Source organism: Hippocampus comes, unplaced genomic scaffold (assembly GCF_001891065.2).
Source record: "Hippocampus comes isolate QL1 unplaced genomic scaffold, H_comes_QL1_v1.1 scaffold383, whole genome shotgun sequence".
In the NCBI taxonomy this organism is placed as follows: Eukaryota; Metazoa; Chordata; class Actinopteri; order Syngnathiformes; family Syngnathidae; genus Hippocampus; species Hippocampus comes.
The window spans coordinates 339,741-363,399 of record NW_017805407.1 but is presented as its reverse complement, the minus strand read 5'-3'; the positions used below and the strand labels follow the sequence as shown (position 1 = coordinate 363,399).

The 23,659-nt window shown below is 43.4% G+C and overlaps 1 protein-coding gene across 1 annotated transcript in view; it reads left to right on the top strand.

The window, feature by feature from the left end:
* itga8 (integrin, alpha 8) overlaps positions 1-23,659 on the top strand; it is a 46,805-nt gene that overhangs the window by 1,406 nt on the left and 21,740 nt on the right. Inside the window, exons 2-12 of the mRNA XM_019873603.1 lie at positions 372-502; positions 4,441-4,541; positions 5,912-6,035; positions 7,645-7,706; positions 8,130-8,175; positions 11,318-11,443; positions 13,643-13,687; positions 15,069-15,112; positions 17,235-17,291; positions 18,345-18,397; positions 18,472-18,700. Coding sequence (XP_019729162.1) covers positions 372-502; positions 4,441-4,541; positions 5,912-6,035; positions 7,645-7,706; positions 8,130-8,175; positions 11,318-11,443; positions 13,643-13,687; positions 15,069-15,112; positions 17,235-17,291; positions 18,345-18,397; positions 18,472-18,700 — 1,018 coding nt within the window. The remainder of the gene's footprint in view (positions 1-371; positions 503-4,440; positions 4,542-5,911; positions 6,036-7,644; positions 7,707-8,129; positions 8,176-11,317; positions 11,444-13,642; positions 13,688-15,068; positions 15,113-17,234; positions 17,292-18,344; positions 18,398-18,471; positions 18,701-23,659) is intronic.

Sequence of the window (23,659 nt, the reverse complement as noted above, 5' to 3'; positions counted from 1 at the left end):
ATATATATATATATATATATATATATATATTATTTGGATTCAATACAATGATAATCTGTCTGCTTTCATAGAGGACTAAAGAAATTGAGAATATTTACTGTGAAGAGACTAAAATTCTCAGGATGTGGACAGTTTTAGGTCTCTAACCAACCCATTGATGATCAAAAATACTTATCAATTAATGAGATTATTTATTAGTTAATCAATGCACCTCTAATACATAACAAACAATTATCTCCAAATATGCTGTAGCAGACTGTAATGTGACAGATGCATGAGTCATGTCTTCTGTTTTCACGGAAACAAATCTTTTGGCCCATGCATTGCCTTTTCTTACCCTGCATTTCTTGAAAGATGCATTTGTGTCCCAGGTTCAGCGTGTTGGTAGGTGCTCCCAAGGCCAACACCTCCCAACCTGGCATTGTGGAGGCCGGGTCCGTCTACTACTGCCCTTGGCCGGGCCTGCCTGACAGCTGCAGACAAATACCCTTTGACAATGCCAGTGAGTTCCCTCCTTTATTTTGTTCTGAAGTGAGAGCTGTCTCAATATATTTCATTCAATGAATCGTACGCGGAAAGGAGATTGTACACATATGTCTCTTTTAAAGCAAAAAGTGACCTCACTTGTTTCATTTGGAACCAACGAGTTAATTGTATGTGAGCCGGCGCGTTGTTGTTTGCGTGGAAAAAACAAGAGCGATAAGACATATGGCTTTTATCAAAAAGACGGCTGGCAGGTTTGCTGGTGCAAGACCGAATAGTTTGATATGCTTAGTATCCAATCAGCCTCTGCTCCATCTCTAATGTTGTGTGCGGTGGATGGAGGTTAAACTCCAGAACAAGTGAGAACAGCAGAAAGGCGGGGAGTGCAGGGGAGGGTGTGTGTGTGTGGGGGGGGGGGGGGGGGGGGGGGGGGGGGGGGGGGGGGGGGGGGGGTGCTTTGTATGCACATGGGAATTTAGTTCCCTTACGGAAGAAAGAAGAAGGGGGACTGGGTGAGGTCTGCTTTTCATTACATCTTGAAAATGTATCCCTGTCTCCTTTGCCCTCCTCTTGTCTCCCCTTCTCCATCAATCCGCCCCCTCTCTCTTTCTCTCTTTGAGATGACTCAACATCCCCAAAATGAGAGGGCAAAAATGACTTTTTCATGCCTACTTGGCTTGGAGGAAATGGCTTTAAATCAGCATCTGAGCAGCATCACATTTGAAGTCTTTGTAACGAAAAGCTACGACCGCGCACATGGAAACAAAAGCCCGCGTTACATACGGTACACACGGTATATGTGTCGCTGTTGGAGGCCATCATTTGCTTTGTTGTTGAACACTGAGCAACTGGGGATGTCATTTTTCGCTCGACAGCAAGTGGCAAAATGGCCGCCTCCCGAGATGGGTAAAAACGGGGGGATTTTGCTGCTCGATTCCCACAGAATACCGTGGTTGGACTAGTGGGGAGCACGGAACATATTATCGTAAAGAATTTTTTTTTACTTGACTTCCCCTTTAAGACATTCGTAGAGGTCAACCGTGCACTATGGATGTGAATTTGACTTTCATGCTTATTGTATTAATTCATTGATTGAGATTAACAATCAATTCATTCAAAATATGTGCATATTATTATTCAAAGTATGCGAGAATGCTCCGAACTCTTGCTTCCATACTAGAGTTCTATTGAGCACTATATTGCTAAGCTTCGCCGTCCCTCTCGTTTTCAGAGCATGTCGGAGTTTAGACAGCAAACTAGTTGACACTGAATCACTACTGCTGTTTTTTTTGTCCTGCCTGACACCAGGGCAGGACGCTGTCATGGTTGGCACGTCTGCTTCAGCGTTCTGAGGTTTGAGGGAATTTTCCAACATCAACACTATTCATAATAATGGATGGCGTAATTATTATTCCTACCTTCTGCACAAAACCGTGCACAGGCAATAGCATTAGAGAGCAAATGAGTGGTCACATGGTTCATGGAAATTCCCTGATTGCATTTTATCGATGCATGGATAAGGGATGGTTTTATTCCGCTAATTCTGGGTAATTCTTCACAAAAAGTTTAGCGTTTAGAGTTAAGTGTTGCTGGCTTAATTCCATGTTCTGAAAGCACAAGAGGCAGCAAGTGTGTGCTTGGACGTGTGCAGTAATGTAAACACCAGCGTATGCATCTCTTTGTGCACAACTCTGTGATTGATGATCGAGGCCATGGCGGATTTTTCTCGAGTTACAGCAGACCCCTTATTACAGGTACAAACCAGACAAGGGAAGAAGCACACATGTACACAATAACCAGGGCGAGTGTGGCAAACATCTGTGTGTGTCTTGCTGGTTATTATCCACGCGTCAATTTCACATGCGCCTGGTTAAGCGTACGTACCTGCGTGCGTGTTTGTGCGGGAGCAGTGACAAAAGGCAGACTTGTTGTGTCATGTCAGCATCGTGACGGATGGAGGACTGAAACTGAGTAGTGGGACAGATATACTGTATGGACATAAGAATTGAGTGTTCAATCAGCCTGCCAGGCATGTTTTTGGAATGTGGGAGGAAACCGGAGTACCCCGAGAAAACCCACGCAGGCACGGGGAGAACATGCAAACTCCACACAGGGAGGCCGGAGCCGGAATCAAACCCTGCACCTCTGCACTGTGAGGTTGACGCGCTAACCACTGGATCACTGGGCCGCCCCAGATAATATGTACACGCGTGAAGCTGACAAAGTACAAATAAAGACGCTGGTAAACAGACCAGGATAAAATGAGAGAAACAAAAGGCGCTGGCTTGCAAAAGTGAGGAAAAATGAAATTAGCTTGTCTGTAAAGGGCAAAAAAAAACAATTCATGACAAATACAAACCGAGAATAACTTCCCAAAACCAAAATGACTACTCACCAGAATGCGCAGAGCAAAAAACAAGGAACGCGAAAAAACGGAGCAAGATCAGGAACCTCTAGAAAATTGCATCTGAACAATGGCTTGAGCAAGGTGAATTATCTGACAGTTGTCGGCAGGAGAGGCCTTAAATAGTGGCTTGATTGCGATGCAAGAATGGTGCGCAGCTGACGGGAAACGCCCACCGCTCAGCTGAAAATCAAAACAAAATGGACAGAACATGACAGAGGTCAGGTCTCCCAAATTCAAGCATTACTCTATTCTTCGCTTCTTGGCAACTCTGATGCGCGTAATGATGGATGGATGGATGGATGGAGGAATGGATTTTAAAACTGGGATTGGAGGCAATCTTTTCAATTGTTGTGGATTGTGTTTTAAAATACAGTACCCCAAATATATTGTTTGGGGTATAAAGGGGGCAGGGTGCATCCTGGAGTACTCACCAGCCAAGGGCACTTAATGGATGTCTAAATCCTTAACAATTCTGTGAAAAGGACTTCGGCAACAAGAGGTGCTGTTGATTCAGTCCTAACTGGTTTCTGGTCTAAAGAGGACCAACATGACATCTGCTTTGGGATCGGACCTCGGCGATGGCTCCATTGCTTTGGGCAAGCATCCATGCGTTCAGCGCGACACTAGTATTGGAACGGCATTTCAAAACATTCAGAGACAGACTATTCGCAACATAGCATCAATGTCTCATTTAAGCCTGGAAGCGTGGAGAAAAAAAAAATCTGTGACAAATGAGAACGTTATGTTGATATCTGAGGGAAAATCAATCAGTAGGTCACTGGATGATGGATGGAGCATGTTCACCGCGGTCAGTCATTGTTGTGAAGCGGTCCGCACAGCATGTGCACATGCAAAGTGCGAGTTTGAGTGAACATGTGTTAAAGGAAGGTGTTTAACAACGAATGAGGGGGGGGGTATACATTCCGAAAGAAACCCAGCTGCAATTCTTCTTCTTCTTCTTCTCCTTTCGGCACGTCCCTTTTCAGGGGTCGCCACAGCGAGTCATTAATTCCCATCCGTCCCTGCAAACCGCCCTATCAACTCGCATGTCCGTCCTGGCAAAAGTTTTACGCCGGATGCCCTTCCTGACGCAACCCTCCCCATTTTTCCGGGCTTGGGACCGGCACCGGGGAACAATGTACCCCCAGCGGCTGGGTTAGAAACCCAGCTGCAATAATGTTGGAAAATATCCACAAAGAAACACACGCACACACCGTTACACTCATCCTAACACAATTTAGTGAAGTCAGCAGGGAGATGGTTGTAATGTTGTGTCTCCCAGGTGTTGTTATATTTAATGAGACCAGCATTAGCTAGCTTAAAAAAAAAACGAACACTAGCATCCGGAAAAACGTCTGTTTCTGTGAAGCAAATTTTGTTTTGGTGTTTATTTATTGGTCTGTTTAAGACTTTGTTTTATCCAGGACAAATGCTTTTCATCCTCGAAGACTCCAAAAATGGAGTCAGTGCCAAAGTTCATTTTGCTGGCATCGCTAATGATTTTGCTACATTTCTGCTCTTTTTTTTTTTTTGCTCATTCTTCTCTTTAGATAACCGCATGATAAAGGTAAATGGCAGCAGAGAACCTTTGGAGTTTAAATCCCATCAGTGGTTTGGAGCATCTGTCAGGACACACAAAGGCAAAGTGGTGGTAAGTTGTCCTTGGAAAATTGGAATAGAATGTTGATCGTCATTGTTGCAGAAAAACCAGGTTGAGTGGCACACCAGACAATGGCAAACGTTGTGCAACGAGGAACATAATAGATGTCAGAGCTCTGCTGCAGTAAAAAGGAATCAAGATCCATGTCCTGTAATATGAGTATCAGTTTATAATGTGATAATAATAATGAAATATATGACTATACAATTACTGGCGGGGGTTAAAAGTAGAAAAAAAATGTGCAGTGCATTGGAATTCAATAATAAACCACTTCTGGTGGAGTAAAAACAATACATATTTTAGTTGTGGTATATTAAAATATTTATGTGTATTACTTAGGCCGATGATATTGGGCTCATATTAGGCCTTTTCAAAATAATAATAGGCTGGACTTTTGCCGATTAAACAAAGATCTTACTTTCTTCTGTGACTTTAAATGTTCAGTCGACAGGAGAAGTTTTTTTTCTGTGAGAATGACATCCTTCTCTCTATTTCCGCAGACAGGTGCATGGGCGCTCAGTGTAAAAACTGGCGCATCTTCATTTTCATGCCAGGGCATGTCTAGTTTACCATGTTTAGGAATTTGGCAGACCACGTTACGTCTCACTGGGCATTTTCTATGACACGCCCCCGCCGCACCTCACAATTTGGTGATAAAAAAGTAGACTAGAATTTAGACCGGGTGAAACCAGGTCTAAGTTGTGGCGCATGTGTTGTGACACGATTTTGGTGGATTTGGTCCAGGTCCAGGCAGACGTATTCTGCACTCTTCTGATATGTGTCATGGATGTCATTGTTTTTTTATTCATAAAGGCGTGAATCGAACCGTCTGAATCTTCTTGCAGTTCCTTATGAACGTAGTTTGCGCGAGCCGATTTGCTGCACGGGCTCCAGCGAGCGAGTCCATTATGCTTGCGCCATGTAGATCACGCCTCTCACCTGTGCTGAATTTAAAGGCAATGCAAGGTGCCGCTTTGATTGGCTGGGAATCAAGTCAGCTCTGTTCACTCCCACAACAGCGCAAAGACCCATTTCTAACTGCACTCATCTATGAAAATACCCAAAGAAAGAAAACTGGCGTAACATTTGAGTGCACTTTCAAAAAAAGTGAGGAAAAAAGTATTTAGAAACAAATGTTTTTTTCTGTAATGAAAAGGTACATTTTAGACATTGTATGACCACACCATTGCATTTTTTATTCACCATTTTTTCAAATATATTTTTGTCTTTATTATTTATCATTTGTCTGAAAATATCTGTATTAAAACTCAGTAGAAAATATTCTCAATTGTTTTTTTTCTGCTCCTCTACCTGCTTTTGAGGTTGTTTTTCAGAAAGTAAACTTATGATGTGTTGTGCAGGCGTGCGCTCCTCTCTACCACTGGCGTACGGTGAAGCTGAGCGGGGAAATGGATCCCGTGGGTACCTGTTACGTGGCCGTCCAGAACTTCAGTGCCTACGCAGAATACTCGCCATGTCGGACCAGTGAGTCACTTTACGATTCCTCCTCCGCTTCCTATTCACCTCGCCTATCCTTCTTTTTTTTTCCTTTTTTTTTTTTTGTTCGACCTTCGCAGCTGTCCATATGAATCCAAATGTAGTTCATGGACTCAATGGCCACAACATAAGGTACACATGCAAAGATCGATACAAATTGCCTTGAGATAAATAATTTTGCGAGGCATTAATTTAATAATACATTTTATAATGCATCGTCAAACTTGACCTTCTAACCAGCTACAATAAATCTAATGTTACTTAAGTGGGCTATTCAGAACTATTGAACCAATAGTCAGTTCGGCTACCCTCCAGCTATGGTCGCCATGAAGTTTCAATTAACTTTGGTTGTCGCAGAGGTATCCATTTTTCAATTGGTTGTTCGAAGTCAGTCTTTTGCAAATAACAAAACTGCCTAAAAACACTAAGAATACCACCATCCTGAAATACAGTAGTTCATCAAAATGAAAACATCAAAAATCTATTGTCATCCCATCCGAATTGTTTTCCATGCAAGAGATTCTGTACAAACATACTGTAGGTACTTAGACAAGCTACAATCTGAGTCATTAATTTATTTTGTGTTAGTTTGCTTTCCAGTACAACTGCACTGCCTCATCTTTTTCATTTTGATGATTAGAAATAGCTGTTATTAGGACACCGGGACCGCAAACTACAACCACACAATCGCGTGATCTTACTTTCTCACGATGTAACCTCCCGGTTGCAGCCTAGCTCACTGGAGCTGCTACTTCACGTCTCACTTTCAAGTCTTTCCCCCGCTGATAGTATATCTGTGTCTTTTTTCTGTCAACTTAATGGGCTTGTAGGGATTTTCCTGCCTTGCACCCTAACCCTTCCGCCCTCAAAACCAGGCTCCTGCTGCACATACCCCTCCCTGCAGGGTGATATGAGCATGATAAGGACAAAGGCACATCATCAACAAAAGATCAAATGTGGCCTTTATTGTCGGCCTCTCCGCAAACAAATCCGTGACTATTCGCGCTCCTACGTTTACGCGCACCCTCCAGCCATCACACAGATATGCATGATGTCGTGTGCGCCTATGCGCCAGTGCAAACAAAGCCCCACTTAACACAGTGAACCATGTCGTCCCCCAGGGAGACATAAAGCTGCGCTATAGTTTCCTCTTATATGTCCAATTTCTTCGCCTCCGCTAACGCTCCAACGTGCACCCTCCCTACATCCCATAAATCACGTTATGTTTATACGTTGCGTTGTTACACATCATCAAGCTTCACCTCAGGGTGCCTCCAACATGGGGAACAATCCGTCCTTCTGATTTTCATGCGCAGTTGGGCGATATTATTTTAATAAAAACACGCCTTCAAGCGTATTGTTTTTCTTTTCTTTTTTTTTATTATTGATTAAACTGTTTCATCTGATATAATATTCTCTCCGGTGTCAGATGAGCATTTGGCTCCAGAAAACAAACCCTTCCACTGATTAAAACAAATGACATGCTGCCTCTTCATGCTCTATTGTGTGTGTGTGTGTGTGTGTGTGTGTGTGTGTGTGTGTGTGTGTGTGTGTGTGTGTGTGTGTGTGTGTGTGTGTGTGTGTGTGTGGTTTGCAGATGACCCGGACCCAGAGGGGCAAGGGTTCTGCCAGGCGGGCTTCAGTGTGGATTTCACGAAGGTATGAATGAATGCAACACATGCACATCACCGGCAAAGACTCCCTGAACGCATCGCAACGCACCCCTTCTTAAAGTTTCAAGCGGACACCACCTCCCTTTTGAGATTTATAGTGAAAGTTGGGAGCTTGTTTATCTGCTGGGGAGCCGCTCGTCCCAAATGCGCCTCCAAACACAATAGTCTAAATAAACACATATGCGGTCTTTCACTGTAAAGTCAGCGGGACCTTTAACCTCCATCTCACGATCCAACGTAGCCCTCCTGTACAGGAAGCTCTCACTCTGCAAAAGTTGTCGCCATGTATGACAGCAGGGTATGCGCAAATATATGCACTCAGGACCACATTTGTTGCCACGCAAATAGTCACATGCACTCGCAAGTTCCTGTCACGTGACTGACCACAAGTTAATTGTATTTATTCCAGGAAGGAAGGCTGGTGGTAGGAGGCCCTGGAAGCTTTTACTGGCAAGGTAAATGCAGTAACACACTATGCATACGCTAAAGTGATGGAGTGGAATCTTTGAAGTCAAATGAGTTTGAATTCAACCAAACATCCATCCATAAAGTTCCCAAAAGGTGACTGGAATGTCAACAGAGACATTTAATGAGGGCCTGAAATGTGCTTGAACTCGAATCCATGAATTATCCATTCATCCACTTTCTATACTGCCAATCCTCATCAGTGTCACGGGTGAGCTGGAGCCGATCCCATCGCAAGGCACAAAAACAAAGCATTCCCACACATATTCACACCTACAGACAAAGGACTCCATTTTCATGACTGGTCAAAACCCTGTGCGGCGTAACTCTGCCCATAGGCGGTTTAGACCGCCTGTTGGTACCTTCGCAAGCCGAGTGCAAGCCAGCGGATCTGCAAGAGGGAGGACTGCGCCACTATGGCAGTGGTCACAGACGACTTCAACAAGTACAGTAAATACTGTGGCAAAAGTTTGACCCATGAGCAGGTTGTTTTCCACAGGAAAAAAATAAGAGCTGGACCAGCAACCCTGCAATCAACCGTGATTTTTAGGAGCTCTCCTGCATATAGACAGAATGGTATTCATACGAATTAAGGTGTTGAACTTAACAGCCATTACCGCCCCCCCCCCCACACACACACACACAGTGGCGCACTTGCCAGATCAGCAGTGTCATCACGAGATGACGGAGATTCTGACTTTTACTTCATTATTTTTTTCCCCCTTTCCCTTTACTCCTTCGACTTCACATCTGTAACAGTGTGACAGGAAGTGAGTGTTTGGGCTCCATAATGAGCTGATTTTGGGGGGGTAATGGAGCGTGGAGGGCCGGCCCCTCTGCTCCATGATAAAGCTCATAGGAGGAGGAGGCTCTGAGAAGGAAAGGTGGTGGTGGCAAGGGGGTGGGGGTGGGGGGCTGATAGCGGGTCATTAAGGAGATGACAGTAACGTGTTGCAGAAGGCTGCGAGAGGGATGCGAGGTGAGGGCCGGGGTTAAGGATTTAGACAGCGCAGATGCATTTCCTGCTCGATGGATTGCTTTCAGGATGTGGAGTCCGAGCAGAATGCCGAAAGGCCATAGAAGGGGAGATCACCCGTACGAGTGGGCCAGTACTCCCATTATTCCAGGTGCGCTCTCCAGGGTCGGCCCCTTTCCTCTTCCTTTATTCTAAATTAGGGAAAACACTATTCCGCAAATGCACATTCATTTCTTATTTCCTCTTGGTGTCATCGGGTGGCGTATCATTTCTTCAAAGTGGAACAAAGGCAAGCTTGACTACAGTGTCAAGGTTGAACATATTGGCACAAGGGGAATGATTCCATTGTCGATCGAATCAATTGATTGATCGATTCGATTGTCGATCTATCTCTTTAGTTAGCTGGCTACCTTCTTACATAGGATGACAAGACGATGTGTGTGGATGCGTTGTATGCCGGGGCAGGAGGAATATTTGCCCCGTGACTCAAATGGAGAGAAAAAGAAAAAAAAATGAGTGTTGCAAAAGCAAAAAAAAAATAATAATAATAATCATAGTACGCAGAGTTTGTTTGTCCCTTAGTTTGTTGATAATGACGGGGGTCATAAAATGTTTGTTTCTGTTATGATTATGGGGAATTTTTCTATCCTGGCTCGCGAGAAGAAAAATAAATTCCTCGGGAAAAAAAAACAATATGCGATGTCGTACACTTGCATTCCTGGGCAGTGGGAATGTTCCTTCAAGACTTAAATGTCAAAAAAAGAGGAAATAAATAATTGAAACAAAATTTTTTGCTCCACATTTGACAGGCTGGTTTGCAGTGTATGGAGGAGGGGTGGGGAATCACAAGAAATGAGAATGAATTTTTTTCTGGAAATGAATTAGTAAGTAAGTAGGTTTTCAGTCATACACATCTTAGAAATCCGTTTAGTTTTGCATCATGGCATTTGTTTACAACAACCAAGAAAAGTCCAGTAGCTTCGATTCAACTTTTGCAGATTTTGCAATTTTTGCAACATCCTACTAACTGGTTAACACATCCAGAACTATACACCTGAACAACTTTGGGACAGATTTAAGAAAAAGGGCAGGAAAAGCTGTCTAGAAACCATGATACCATACGTGTGTGATTCGGGCTTGTTGTTTGTTAGTGGTGCCGTTGTTACTTAGCATATAAAAGCCACCACAGACTACACTAATGGACTTCTCCCTCTCCGTGCCCTCGTCTCGGCAAGGCCGGCTGCCTCCAGTTAAAATACTTCCTCTTAATGTTTATAAAAGCACTTTGCCCGGGGTTTATAGACTATTATATGAAACAATCACCATCAGCAGTGGAGCCATGTATACTCCCCGGACACTTCTTTAGGTACACTCCCATGATATCCAATACAAGGCCTGTTTCAAAAATTCTGTTGAAAATACTAACACTCCGTTTTGATTGACACCACTGGGGAGGCATTCATTTAACAATTTGTTTATTATTTCGGCTGTAGTTTCTAGTGGGGAAAAAATTCACTGTATCATCCTGAGACCGATGTATTATAAGCACATGTCAGTCTGATACTGTGCAGTTCAGAAATTGTGCCTAATGTGGTGGCCAATGAGTGTATGGTCAGTTTGTCAGTTGGCGTAAGAGGTGCTCCATGACAAAATAATGTGCCAAATTTAACGGTGAGTTTAATGTGTTGATGTGTTATTTTGGGAGATAAAAGTCAGTCCAAGTAAGCAATGTTGAGCTGACAGGAGGGTTAAGAGCGCGCCATTTCCTCTGCCTGAGTCCAAACGCGCGCACACGTGCACAATAAAGAGGATTTATGGAAGGTTGAGTACAGCCGTAGATAAAATGCTTTGTTTGTTTAACCTGCTGCTCAATGGCAGAGCAAAGGTGTTGTTTGTATCTCTGCGAGCGTAAATCATAAACCCTTGCGGTGAAAAACAGACAGATGTTTTCTTGAAAGTTTAAGGAACATAAGGAATATGTTTCCTGTTTTTGGACTCGACTAATGATGGGTTTTACCTTCCCTCGGGGGTGACGCCGACGTGTCGCGATAGCTCGACGTACGCGGTGCTAACTAGATGCGACATTCTCACCCTGCTTGTTTTATTATTCCATGTGCAGAATCTTGTACGACGTACATCTTTCTGTGTGTGTGCAGGGCAGGTGATGACAGCAGGCGTAGCGGAGATACTGAATGGCTACTCTTTGAAAGCTGTGCTGAGACGAGTTCCCGGAGAGAAACACACCACCGCCGCTGAAGACACACACGATGACAGTTACCTCGGTAATGCACAAACTCAAAATCGACCCTTAAGAAGCGATTCCTGACCCCTGTGCCGTGGCACATTAGAGCTGCGCGATATTATCCATTTCATAATTATTATTTGTTCAGGAAAAATGTGTCTTTGTTCATTTATCTTTGCCAACTGTCACCATTCATGACATAGGAGTGACCTTAATCATAAGTTTTTCAGTTTAGTCGTCACCCAGTCATTTTTTTTGTCTGACTTGCTAACGCTGTATGGCGGCTGTTAGCTTAACTCAACTCACTTCCTAAGTAGCAGCAGTTTGGCATTTTGTCTAGTACACTAATCACCCAAAAAGAAAATCACATCTTCTGTATTTTAATCAACCACTAATGTTCCCTTAATGGCCCGCTTGCTTAATTCTCACATAAAATGGGTTACACCATGAACATGCCAATGGTTAGCATTGATAATAGTGATTTTAGAACCATACAAGCAATAGATCTAAAGTGAAAGTCCTTTTTTGACATCTTGGTTTAATAGTGCGCCATGAGATGATTCTATTGCAAAAGCTCTGCCTTGGCCCAATAATGGTTGGGACAATAATGCTCCATAATGCTCTTCGCCAAAAAAAAAGAAAAACTGTTGACAAGACAGTGTGTCTTTCCCCCGCGGGATCAATTTATGATGATTGGTTATAGTTATGGACTGTGGCTATCATCTCATCTGGTGGGATAGTGAATAAAACCCACTAGAAGTATAATTTCCAAAGAATTAGAAGGATATTATCAGTTGTATAACGCACGTACGACGTCAATATATCAAGCCTTGACCTGTCCAAGAGTTTGTCAGGTGGCCCCCAACCTTCACCGTGCGTTTCGAGCCTCCGCTTGGCAAGTCAGCGGTGACTGTCCAGGTCGCAGCTCCTTGTCCTTCAGGCTGCCATCTTATGTGCTCTCTCTTGTGTCAAAGCCAACACGGGGCTTTGTCTGATTTTTCTCTCCGCCTCCGAACATTTGCTTTCCTCAAGTGGCCTCTCCATCCAACCTTTGTCACTGGATTTCATCCAGATTGAGCTGGGAATCCTCAAATTCTGACGACCATCAACCACATTTTCCACCCCTTGTCCCAGTAATCTTTTGTGGAATTTAGCCTTTTTTTTCTTCTCTGCAGCTTCTTCCCAACCTCCTCTCGGGATTATTTTATTTCCCTCTGCGGACTACATGATGATGTCTGCTCATAGGGTTGAGGACAGTCCCGACGATGGGAAGTGTAGTTTCCTTCTGAGGTCTTCCTCCATTTCTCATCCCTTGGGCTGCAGGAGGTGGACACCATGGCTTTAGCCCGCTTTCACCAAGGCAATGGTGTTTAGCAGTGGCCTTGCTTTGGCTGGGTTTCTTTTTCCTCATTTCTTGCTCCAGCATGTCTGTGAGTATCGCTAACAGCTTGCCATAGTGCTACCTAAATCTCCGCTATGTCAGTACGATCTTCCATCCTAAAAGCATGTGCTCCATTGTCCCTTTTCAGCCACAAAACAAACCTTCACAGTGGGTCCTCCATCAAGGTCTCATATGCTGTTCGGAGCAGAAAACGACGTGCAACAGTTGTTCTTTTGAGGAGATTCCACCTCGTCCAAGCACCTTGAGTTGCGAGCTTCATGTATTTTGATTGTCCTCTTTCTTCCTCAAGGTTTCAGACTTCATCGACCATACATGCCCCACAGAGTTCTGAAACTGTCTGCCTGAGCCTCCACCAAATACACCAAAACTGCATTACGCCACCTGTGCACAGAGCTAGGAATGATTCTAGGTCGTCGAAAATGTTGTCTACTTTTTATGACCAAATTTGCAGGAACCTTATACCAAATTTACAAACAATGAAGATGTGCCCGTTTTTAAGACCAAGGCAGGGGTGCCAGTCCAACTAAACTCATTTTGCATTGCGATGGCGGACCACTGTGTGAGTTACATTTATAGCAGTTCTCCACTAAGGACATTTACTACGCTACTAGTGCCACCGATGAAGACACATCACTTACACCTATCAATATTTTTAACTAAAATGTATGCAGACAAAGCGTATTGACAATATGCTTTTAAACGTGTTTCTTTGTTTCTCAAAAATGACGTCGCCAGCTACCGGCACCATTGTTTTCTGTTCGATTTCACAATGTCGTTTTTAAATGTTTCCCGAATGTAGTAGACGTGTCTTAATGAGCAAATGATCTTTCCTCCTAGGTTACTCTGTAGCAGTGGGGGAGTTCACCGGTGATTCGGAACAAGGTGAGAAACCAAGAACACATGCAGCATCAACAACTACAACTTGTCTCTTTGGCACTTGAGACGCTAACATCACTGTGGCGTGTGATCGGGTGACCCAAAGGGAGCGAGCGCACAGCTGGGTGACAACGTGCAGCTCTGAACTTCCAGGCAATAATGAGAACTGTCTCTGAATGTCTGGGTCGCGACCCCCCGAGGGGGACACGTCTTTGGGAATTACTGATAACGGGATTTCCTGAGTTCCACTTTGACTGATTAGAATGATTAGCGTCAGACTCCGCAGACCTCTGCAGGTTTCGTGTTTCTTCTGGACTTGAACAAAATGACTAATGAGCCTATGTTGGATGGATTTAGTAGGATTTCATCCGAAAGGAAAATGGGCGTATCATCTGGGTTTCTTAAAAAATGAAAATTTTGGTAGAAAAAAAATAATGACACTTGAGGGAAACATCTCCATGAAATAAATACCTCTCAAAAGTAAATGAAATGATCTCAGTGTATATAGATGCTACATGCGGGCATTGGATAGTAAACCGATCCACCAATTTAACCTCTGTTACATACTCAATTGCTGACCAAAACAGCAGCACCCCGATGATTTAAAGTGTGCAATCTTACCTTGTGATATAAGCACGCACAGTGCATCTGCATAGTATTAAATGTCATCTTATTTTTCCGTGGAGACATGGGATCGCTCCAGAAGCTCATTATCGATTTAACATTGACAAAATTGCATCTCTCATTCAGTATTACACCCAGGGACCGTCATTAAAGACCAAAAGAAAGTTGGATCGTTGACAAAAAGTTGTGTTTTTTAGTGCTTCCTTTTTGGACATTTCCACCAATGTCATTGCCTCCATTTTATACGTCCTATCTATTGGCGCCTCTTTGCTAATCACCATTTAGTGGGATTTTTTTTTTTTTTTTTTTTTTTTTTTTACTGAATGAGCTGGCTTTTATGAACCCCCAATTCCCCACTCAAAGGCCCTCCAGCACAACATATGTTAAACAGTTTTAAAAGTTACATTTCGATGCAAGTGCTTTGGTGAGAAGCTCACTGTGGTCTTGTGAGTCTTTTTCACGACGACGAATTGATCGTAACAAAGTTCTAACGGGGCTGGGAAGTTTATGGCCTTGTGGTTATAGGGAAGAGCAGGACGACAGGAAAGCTGTCTGTGATCTCCCCGAGCTGGTAATTGCGGCGCAGTCGTCAGTCACTAGGACTACAGCCGATCATTCAACGTATTGTCAACTCCTCTTTTCTCACAGTCGGTGCACTGTTTAGAGTTGAAATCATTTGACAAACCCCTGTCAAGCCCCGTCTTTGATTGTAAGTCTTTCCCAAATGTGTGCTAATTCAGGCCCCGTTTTGGAATTTTTTCAGAGCTCCTCGCCGGAGTACCAAGAGGAGCACAAAACTTTGGATACGTGAGTATGGACACAGGAATGCAAAATGTACTTGAGGTTGGTGTGTTTTTGCCAGGATTTGGGAGGAAATCATACAATAATTTGAGAACCTTTACGATCAAAGTGGCCTCAGTGCCTTTAAATGACCCTTGAACTCATGTGCAAACCCCCTCAGGGAGGTAGCGCGGGGGAGTCTCGCTGCAATGCGCTCCACAGACATGAAGTGCTAAAAACATTTTTTTTGTAATCATCTCAGTGCTGTGAGCTTTAGTGCATGAGATGACTACAGTATATTATTTTGAATGAAATTATAACAAATTAGTGTCATCTATTCAATATAGTATTATTGTATGGACCACGACTAAATTCTCAGTGTTGCAAATTGATCGAAATTAATAGAGGGTGTGTGAGAATTGTGGAGTACAATCTGGAAAAAAATGCAGTAATTACAAGAAATGATATTTTCTATAATATTGACATTTACAAGATCTAGTCATTATAATGTGCACATTGGGAAAAATACACCCTCAACAGACTACAATATCAATATAACAGAGGAGTGTAAAACTTGTCCAGAGCTCACGGTTCGACTCCAGGCCCCGGTTTTCCTGCGTGGAGTTTGCATGTTCTCCCCGTGCCTGTGTGGCTTTTCACCAGGTACTCTGGTTTCTTCCCACATTCCAAAAACATGCATGGCAGATTAATGGAACACTCTAAATTGTCTAAAGGTGTAACTGTGAGTTCGAATTGTTGTTCGTTTATGTTTGGCCCACAATTGGCCTGCAACCAGCTCAGGGTATACCCCCCCTATTGGCCAAAGTCGGCTGGGATAGAATCCAGCACTCCCACAACCCTCATGAGGATAAAGCCGTTCAGATCATGGATGGATGGAGTGCAAAAAGGGTTTAGGGGGCACAAATACTTGACTCACCCTGGCGCCTGCAACCCGTGCTACGCCACTGGTTCGACTCTGTGACAAACGGATGGGGAAACCGTTTCCAGATTTGACCACAGTCATTTCAGCGTGTTACAAGGCACCCTGCTCCTCCACCGCCTCCACCACTATCCTCATGACAACAACAACATGAGGAGTCTGTCTTTTTGTCAAGGCTGGGGGACAATACATGGACTCTGGCGGATGGTTGCGGTTCACCAATTTTCGACATAAAGCATCGTCGCCATTTCCAAAGCTGGCATGTCAAATCGGAAAGAAGCACGAGCCTGGCCGTGAAGAAACCCCAGTCTTAGAGTGCCCTTCGTGCGGCCGCATTGCTCGCTCTGACGCTTTAACTGGTGTGCGCTCTTATGGGAACTTGTCCCCGGGGCTGACTGCATCCGTCCTCCCTAATGACACACTGCTTCCGCCGTATGTGGAGGGCGCTGACCCCGCGTCACCCCACCAACCCGCCTTCACCACCACGACCCCCCTCGCATTAACCTGCAATCACAGTGCATTCAGAGTACACACACACACACACACACACACACACACACACACACACACACACACACACACACACACTGCAACACTGTGCGTGTGAGGGCTGGGAGAAAATGTTACATTGGTTTATAATGAGCGTAAACGGGGATGCAGGATGGTTGTTTTCATGTCCCAGACAACCATCCCGTTGGGAAAAGTTAGCATTTAACGTTAAGAATCTGATATTTGTGTGTGTCTTCATCTGTCTTTCTGTTTGTAAATCAATCCCGGGTTAGTGTGTCTTTGCAACATCTGCGAGTGGGTCGAGCAGTATCCTCCCGTGTGTGTGTGTGTGTGTGTGTGTGTGTGTGTGTGTGTGTGTGTGTGTGTGTGTGTGTGTGTGTGTGTTAAGCCCCCCTGGCTGTCCCCATGTGGTTGTTATTTTAGGTCTTATGAAGGAATTCTCAGCCTCCCCCTCCATCTCTCCCCACAAGCAGGGTTACTTTTGGGGGAAGGAGGGGGTGAGAATGGGGGTAGAAGGGGAACACGAAGGACTGTCATGGGGGAGGGCGGCATAAAAAAGCCATTTAAGCTTTGTGGTGTGCGTTGTCTTTTTTTTTTTTTTTCTTTTTGTGTTTGTATTGTTTTGTTTGTCTGGTTTGCTGTGCGGAAAAGGCCAAAACGTGCTGAGTCATCAGGAGTGGTCCCTCTGCTTCTTTTTAGGTTGTGATGATCAACTCCACCAACCTGACCTTCATCCAGAATTTCACGGGAGAACAGGTAGGGACAGCAGCCCGTTCCGGTCATGATGAAGGCATCACGCATTTCCAAATGCAAAGTCATCTGGCTTTAAATTGCGCCTCTGTGTTTTCGATGTAAATTCGCCGTGGTTTTTGAACTGATGCGTATAAATAAACTTCAAAACGTCTGTTAAATTTCCCCAGAACTTCCCATAGGATGTTGAGCTGGAAGAACTCATGAAGTATTCAAAGTGAACACTTTTCTCGTGAATTTCTGAGAATTATTGGTGAATATATCAATTCAAGTTATTCAGTTGATCAACAGAAATCAAGATTACACAGTTATTGACCTAACCTCTAGTTTTCCAGATTCCTTGAGTGGTGCACTAGAAATTAAAAGATGTAACCCAAGAATATTATGCATGATTGTTTTTACTAAAATAAATATACGGCCATCCTATTTCCGCTGAGCTTGTTCATGTCATGGTTAATTGGAGCCAAAAAAAACTGTCGGTACTCCCTGGACTAGTTGCCATTCAGTCGCCGGGCACATGTGGACAATACAACAATGCACACTTTTATTCACACTTATGGATAATTTAGTCTTCATTTAACCTAACGTGCTTGTTATTGAAATGTCGTAGCTCGGCAAAAAGCTATGCAAGCACGGGGAAAGCAAACCCCACAAATCTTGTTTTGGCATGGAGGAATCCCATTGTTCTTCTGCTTTATATTGAGATGGGTGTCCATTTCGATGAAAGTTTGAAGTTGCCAAATGTGTTTCCTTGCTCTCGAATGTTCTACCGCCATTGTTTTTCACATCTAAAGTTTTCAACTTTGAAAATTCCCAACAAGAGGCTGATCAGTGTTTGTCATGACCAGGACGAATTCTGGATGAGGTTGTTTTTTTCTTTTATGAGCAATTAATAACCTTGCCGTTGGGGAAAAAAAATAGAATTTAAAAAGCTTTTTCGAAAGTAGGACCTTTATCTGAGATGTAGCCTACCTACCTGCCCCATCCTTTTCCCCATATTAAGATACCTAGATGTGACATACCTTCATGACGTATATTCTTCAATGCTCTGTCCTTCAGATGGCCTCTTATTTTGGCTACTCAGTGGCTGTAACCGACCTGAACGGAGATGGGTAGGTTGACCATCGTATTTGCATGGATCACATGTACGTATTGTATTTATCTTAAATCCAACTTGCGCATTCAGGATGGATGATGTTCTGGTCGGAGCACCCCTCTACATGGAGAGGGAAATGGAGAGCAAACCCAAAGAAGTTGGGAGGGTCTACTTGTACCTGCAGAAAGCCCCGCTTACCTTCTATAAACCCGTCGCCCTCACTGGCACGTACACTTTTGGCCGCTTCGGCACAGCCATAGCACCGCTGGGAGACGTCAACAACGACGGATACAACGGTAAGAAACGATACATAGGATATTAATGCACCAATAATGATAACCTGATCATATGATAAGATGTCCACTGTAATGTCCCTGAAAGATGGGTGAAATTTATCTGAGTAACGCAAACAAATGCGGGAGGGAAAAATAACAACTCCTCCTCGCATACTAACGCAGTCTTTGCCATTTTTGGCTTGAGGCTGATACAAAAGTGGCAGATAATAACAAAACGTGAGCCTATTATTGTTAGCATTATTACGTTGACAATACAAAGAATCTTGAATCGCCAATTTCCTTGTGAGGTTTAGCGTTCGTGCGGTCTTGTTTATGGGAGTTCACTTCAAGAGAAAATACCGATTATGTATTTTGTCAAACATATCCAATGGTGCCGGTTCTCACCAGAATTTGGAGGCATTCGTACAAAACTAATCTGATGGGATTAGAGAAAAATGGAGGAATTTGGGCTTTTCGACAAGAGATTTGTTTTCCACTCACCAACACGTTATGCCTTTGTCATTCATGGTACCGCTGGTCTAACGAGATGTAGTTCATTCGTTAGTATGTGTACATCAGGCATGACCCTTGGAACATCTGTATTATATATATATTTTTTTAATCATTGCGCTGTACGACACTGCTCTAGATGGGGGCACACACATTTTCGGGGGTGTGAGGTCAGTCTCCAAGTGCCCACTTCACGGCACGGCTGTGCCTCTGCCTATGTCAAGTCTCTAGTGCAGGACTAGTGCGCAGTATTTAAAGGGACTGAAAGGAGCCACTTTGATTGGCTGTGATTGAAGACGGCTGTGACGACTCCCACAGTGGCGCAGCCCTCCCTCTCGCTGATTTGCAGAGCTTGTCCTTGACTGCGAATTTATCAACATTGGCAGCGCGATGCAGGATTTACGCCAATCAAGAAAATACAGCCCTCAGCATAAACGTATTTTTAGACCTGTGTGACAGGTAAAAACGTTAAATTGTTACTCAAAGCATTGCATTGCAATGCTTTTGATTCTCAAGTCATTAAAAAAATCTAATAAATACACTTTAAAAAAATCATTTTAATTTTTTTAAAAACTTTTTTCAACAAGCACTTTGGTATTGGTGGGTTTGTGTTCATATGATGGGTGGCGTGTTCTGTTTTTTTTTGTATATTTCTTGTTATTTTAATTTTTTGTTTTCATTTCTGTAACGTACTCTGTGTTGTGTATGAAACGTGCTAACTACAATTTAATGGATTCATACAGTGAATCCTCTATAATTGGTCAATTTATTTGCAGTTTATTTATGTTTTTATTATTTAAATTTTAAATAACAATTGATTATTTGGACACACATCAGTTTGAAGTCACATAGCGAAAGAGGACAACAGTTAAAACGATGTGCTCATCACTTTTGGACAAAGTTGGCCTCGCCCGCTGATGCTCCCTCACCCGGCGTTCCTGCAGTAATTCTCGTATTATCCCCCTCACGCTTGAATTATATTCCTATTTCGGTTTTACTTTGTCTCGATTAAACTGAAAATCTGTACAGGGTTATATTTGGAATATCTGTCTTTGTTTGGAATTGCAACAATAAACATAAAGTCGCTCCCCTCATTTCACCCTCCAGCCATTGTTTCGGTTTGGAGAGTTCTCCAAAGCTGAATGAATGGCTGTTTACAGTTTCAGAGTGGTACGCAGATTTAAATAGGTGTGAAAGGAATTGTGACCCCCCCCTCCTGTCTGCCAATTTTGGACAGAGGTAAATCTGATGACAGCCAGATCTTTTTTTTTGTCCTGCATTTCCTGTACATTCTGGACTGTTTGGTCTCTGACAGAGGAAATCCCATCAAAAGCTCAAACATGAGCGCTCTTCGTCCAGTCAGGAAGTCACGAGATGAAAGGTCATCTGCGCAAACACGTTTCCGCCCGTGATCTCCAAGGTTAAAGCCTTGTTGTCTGAGCAAGTTATTTTTAACTTGCCACATGTGCCTGGAGATCGAAATCATCTGGGAGTGAAAATTCCTCTCCTGGAGCCGTGAGTTCATTTCTCATCTGTGTGTTTGGTTTTATCCCCTCATTGATTGGACTCGCACACATGCGCACCAGCCTGGAGCTGCGATGGCCACGCAGCGGAGCCCATCAATCCGAGTGATTTATGTTTTACTTATTACAGTCTGTTTATGTGCATGTCGCCCCCTTAAACTATCCGATCAATAGCCGGTGGATCAATAGCGAAGCTTCCACTGGTGGGCAACATAAATCACATCAAGCTGTCTGTCAGGATGTGACAGGCTCCCAGGGGGCTCTAGAGGAAGCTCTTAGTGGTATGTGTGGGACCATTTTTAAAATTTAATGAGCGCATGCCCGTGTCTCTGTGATTTCGTTATTTGGCATGACATCACGATCGTCATGGAGACATCGCAATCTGGGTTGTCAATGACTCATTTTTGCACATGTCAAACTGTTTTAGTGTACAAAAACATACCTGTACCCCCCATTTTTTTCCATCTGCGCGTAATCACTGGCAGATGTCATCGCAGTGTTTTGTACATTCCTCTAAGAAAGGGAACCGTCCACGTTTGCGCTCATCCTCACATTTTGTTTAGAATCAGCTGTTGAAATCGCTTGACTGCAGCTGAGTTGACGGTCTTACGGAGCCACGTGTTTTTATTTTTAATCATCTCGATTAACTTTCTGTCAACATCACTCATACTGACCGAGGCGATGACTGTGACATCATTGTAGCGGTGTTCTGTGAAAGGAGACATAGAAGGGCACCAAAAGCACAATACTGTACTCCCTTCTAATAGCTTCGCCACAATTTAGGGGCTGTATTTGATTACATCTGTCCAAATGTTGCCAATGCCTGATACTTACTCGGCTTGATGTGGCTCGACCAGCGATTGGAGCGATGCAACGGAAAGCAGCTGATATTGAGTTTTTGTGAGGATCTGCTGTATATCACATCACTGATTATTCCTAAAATGATAGTTCACTTTTGTTATTAATACGAGTATTTTGTTTGGTATTAAATAATCAAACGTGAGGTATGTTAAAGAAACTTCAGGGGACCCATACGCATCCATCCATCCATTTTCTCATCCGCTGATCCTCACAAGGATGGCGGCGGATGCTGGAGCTTATCTGAGCTGTCTTCGGGCAGTAGGCGGGGGACACCCTGAACTCACACTCACTCCGAGGGACAATTTAGAGTGTTTCATTAACCTGCCATCCATGTTTTCGGATTGTGGGAGGAAACCGGAGCACCCGGAGAAAACCCACGCAGGCACGGTTAGACATGCGAACTCCACACAGGAAGGCCGGCGCTGGAATCGAATGCTGCGCCGCCGCAACGTGAGGCCAGCGTGTTAACCAGTCGACCACTGTGCCGCCCGACTCTGAAGTATTTTTGTTTTAATCCATGGTGTTAGTGTTGATATGATTTTGGTGATTCCTACGCCTATCTACTGTCCCCCGAATAATCCCTCATTTCAACAAAAGTTAGTAATACTTTTAAGAGGAGCTCCTGGATGTAGAAAATATTCTTTTTATATGCTCCTTTTCTTTCAGTTATCCTGTCCATGTCGCGAAATTCACAAAGAATAATTATTTGTGCCCCAAAGGTATTTAGGAATAAAATGTTGGAGCAGTGAAATACATGTCACTTCAGATTTTGTGAGTTATACAAAATTGGCTTCATGTTTTAGAAAATGCTTATCGTCGGACAGCGGCATGATGGTAGTTACATCCGCGACGTCTCTTCAAATTTGCAGTTATCCTGTCCATGTCGCGAAATTCACAAAGAATAATTATTTGTGCCCCAAAGGTATTTAGGAATAAAATGTTGGAGCAGTGAAATACATGTCACTTCAGATTTTGTGAGTTATACAAAATTGGCTTCATGTTTTAGAAAATGCTTATCGTCGGACAGCGGCATGATGGTAGTTACATCCGCGACGTCTCTTCAAATTTGAAGAAATCGTGGCAAAAACAACATTGCATGAATTATGTGACTTTGGCACTCATATGACATTTTTGGACAGCAATATGATCGGATTTACAAAATTGAAAAGATAAATGCAGTATAGAGCTGGCTAAAAGTTTTAGGGCTGTAGCTGAACCAAGATCACAATCTTAATTTTGAAAAAAAAAAAAAGTTCCATTTAGCCAAATGAATCAACATTCTGGAAAAATATGACAAAAATCAGGTGGGCGCTGCACTTAATGTAGTTACCACCGCACTGTCATGTTAAAGCCTGAAGGAGTCCTTCACAGTATTTTGTAGTTTGTTTTGGGGGTTTTTTTTCTAGTTTTTTTTTGCACATGCTGTAGTTTTTAGACAATTACAGGCCCACGGCAACTCAGACATAGAATATATACTCTACATACAGTGTATGCGGTACACACACATGGACGCATTGATCCACTCTCCTCCAGTGCGCTTCACGTGGAATTACTTGTTTAGACTCACTTAGGATGAGGGGGGGTCCAGAGACAAACAGGATGTCTCGAGGTGTTTATGCATGACAAGTTGGAGTCGTTCTCTTGTGTAGGATCATGCAAATATCCACCAAACCTGACTGCATATAATGATCAGAATTTTTTTGATGAGGGCAGGCGCCTGTGTGTGTTTTTTCAACGATCTGCGTGCAATCCGTCTGAAGCAGTCTGATGTAATAGTTTGACCTTTTATGGAAATGTGCTTACCTGATGTCCTGCCGAGATTTAGATGAGAAGATCAGTGGGGCTCTTATGTTTATCCGGAAGATATGGAGCAAGCGCCACAAGACAGTTGGACTTTCTGCAAAATTGAAACAATTCATTTTTATCATTCCACCCAGAGCTTAGATTGTTATTATTGAGCACCGCAGTGAAAAAATGGTTCGGGGTGATGCGGGAATAAATTGGCGCTCAGGCGGTGGGAAGAAGAAAACAGAAAGTGATGCGGAAACAAGAACTTCCTGGACCCTGAACCAGTTGCCAGCCAATCGCAGGGCACACATAGACGAATAA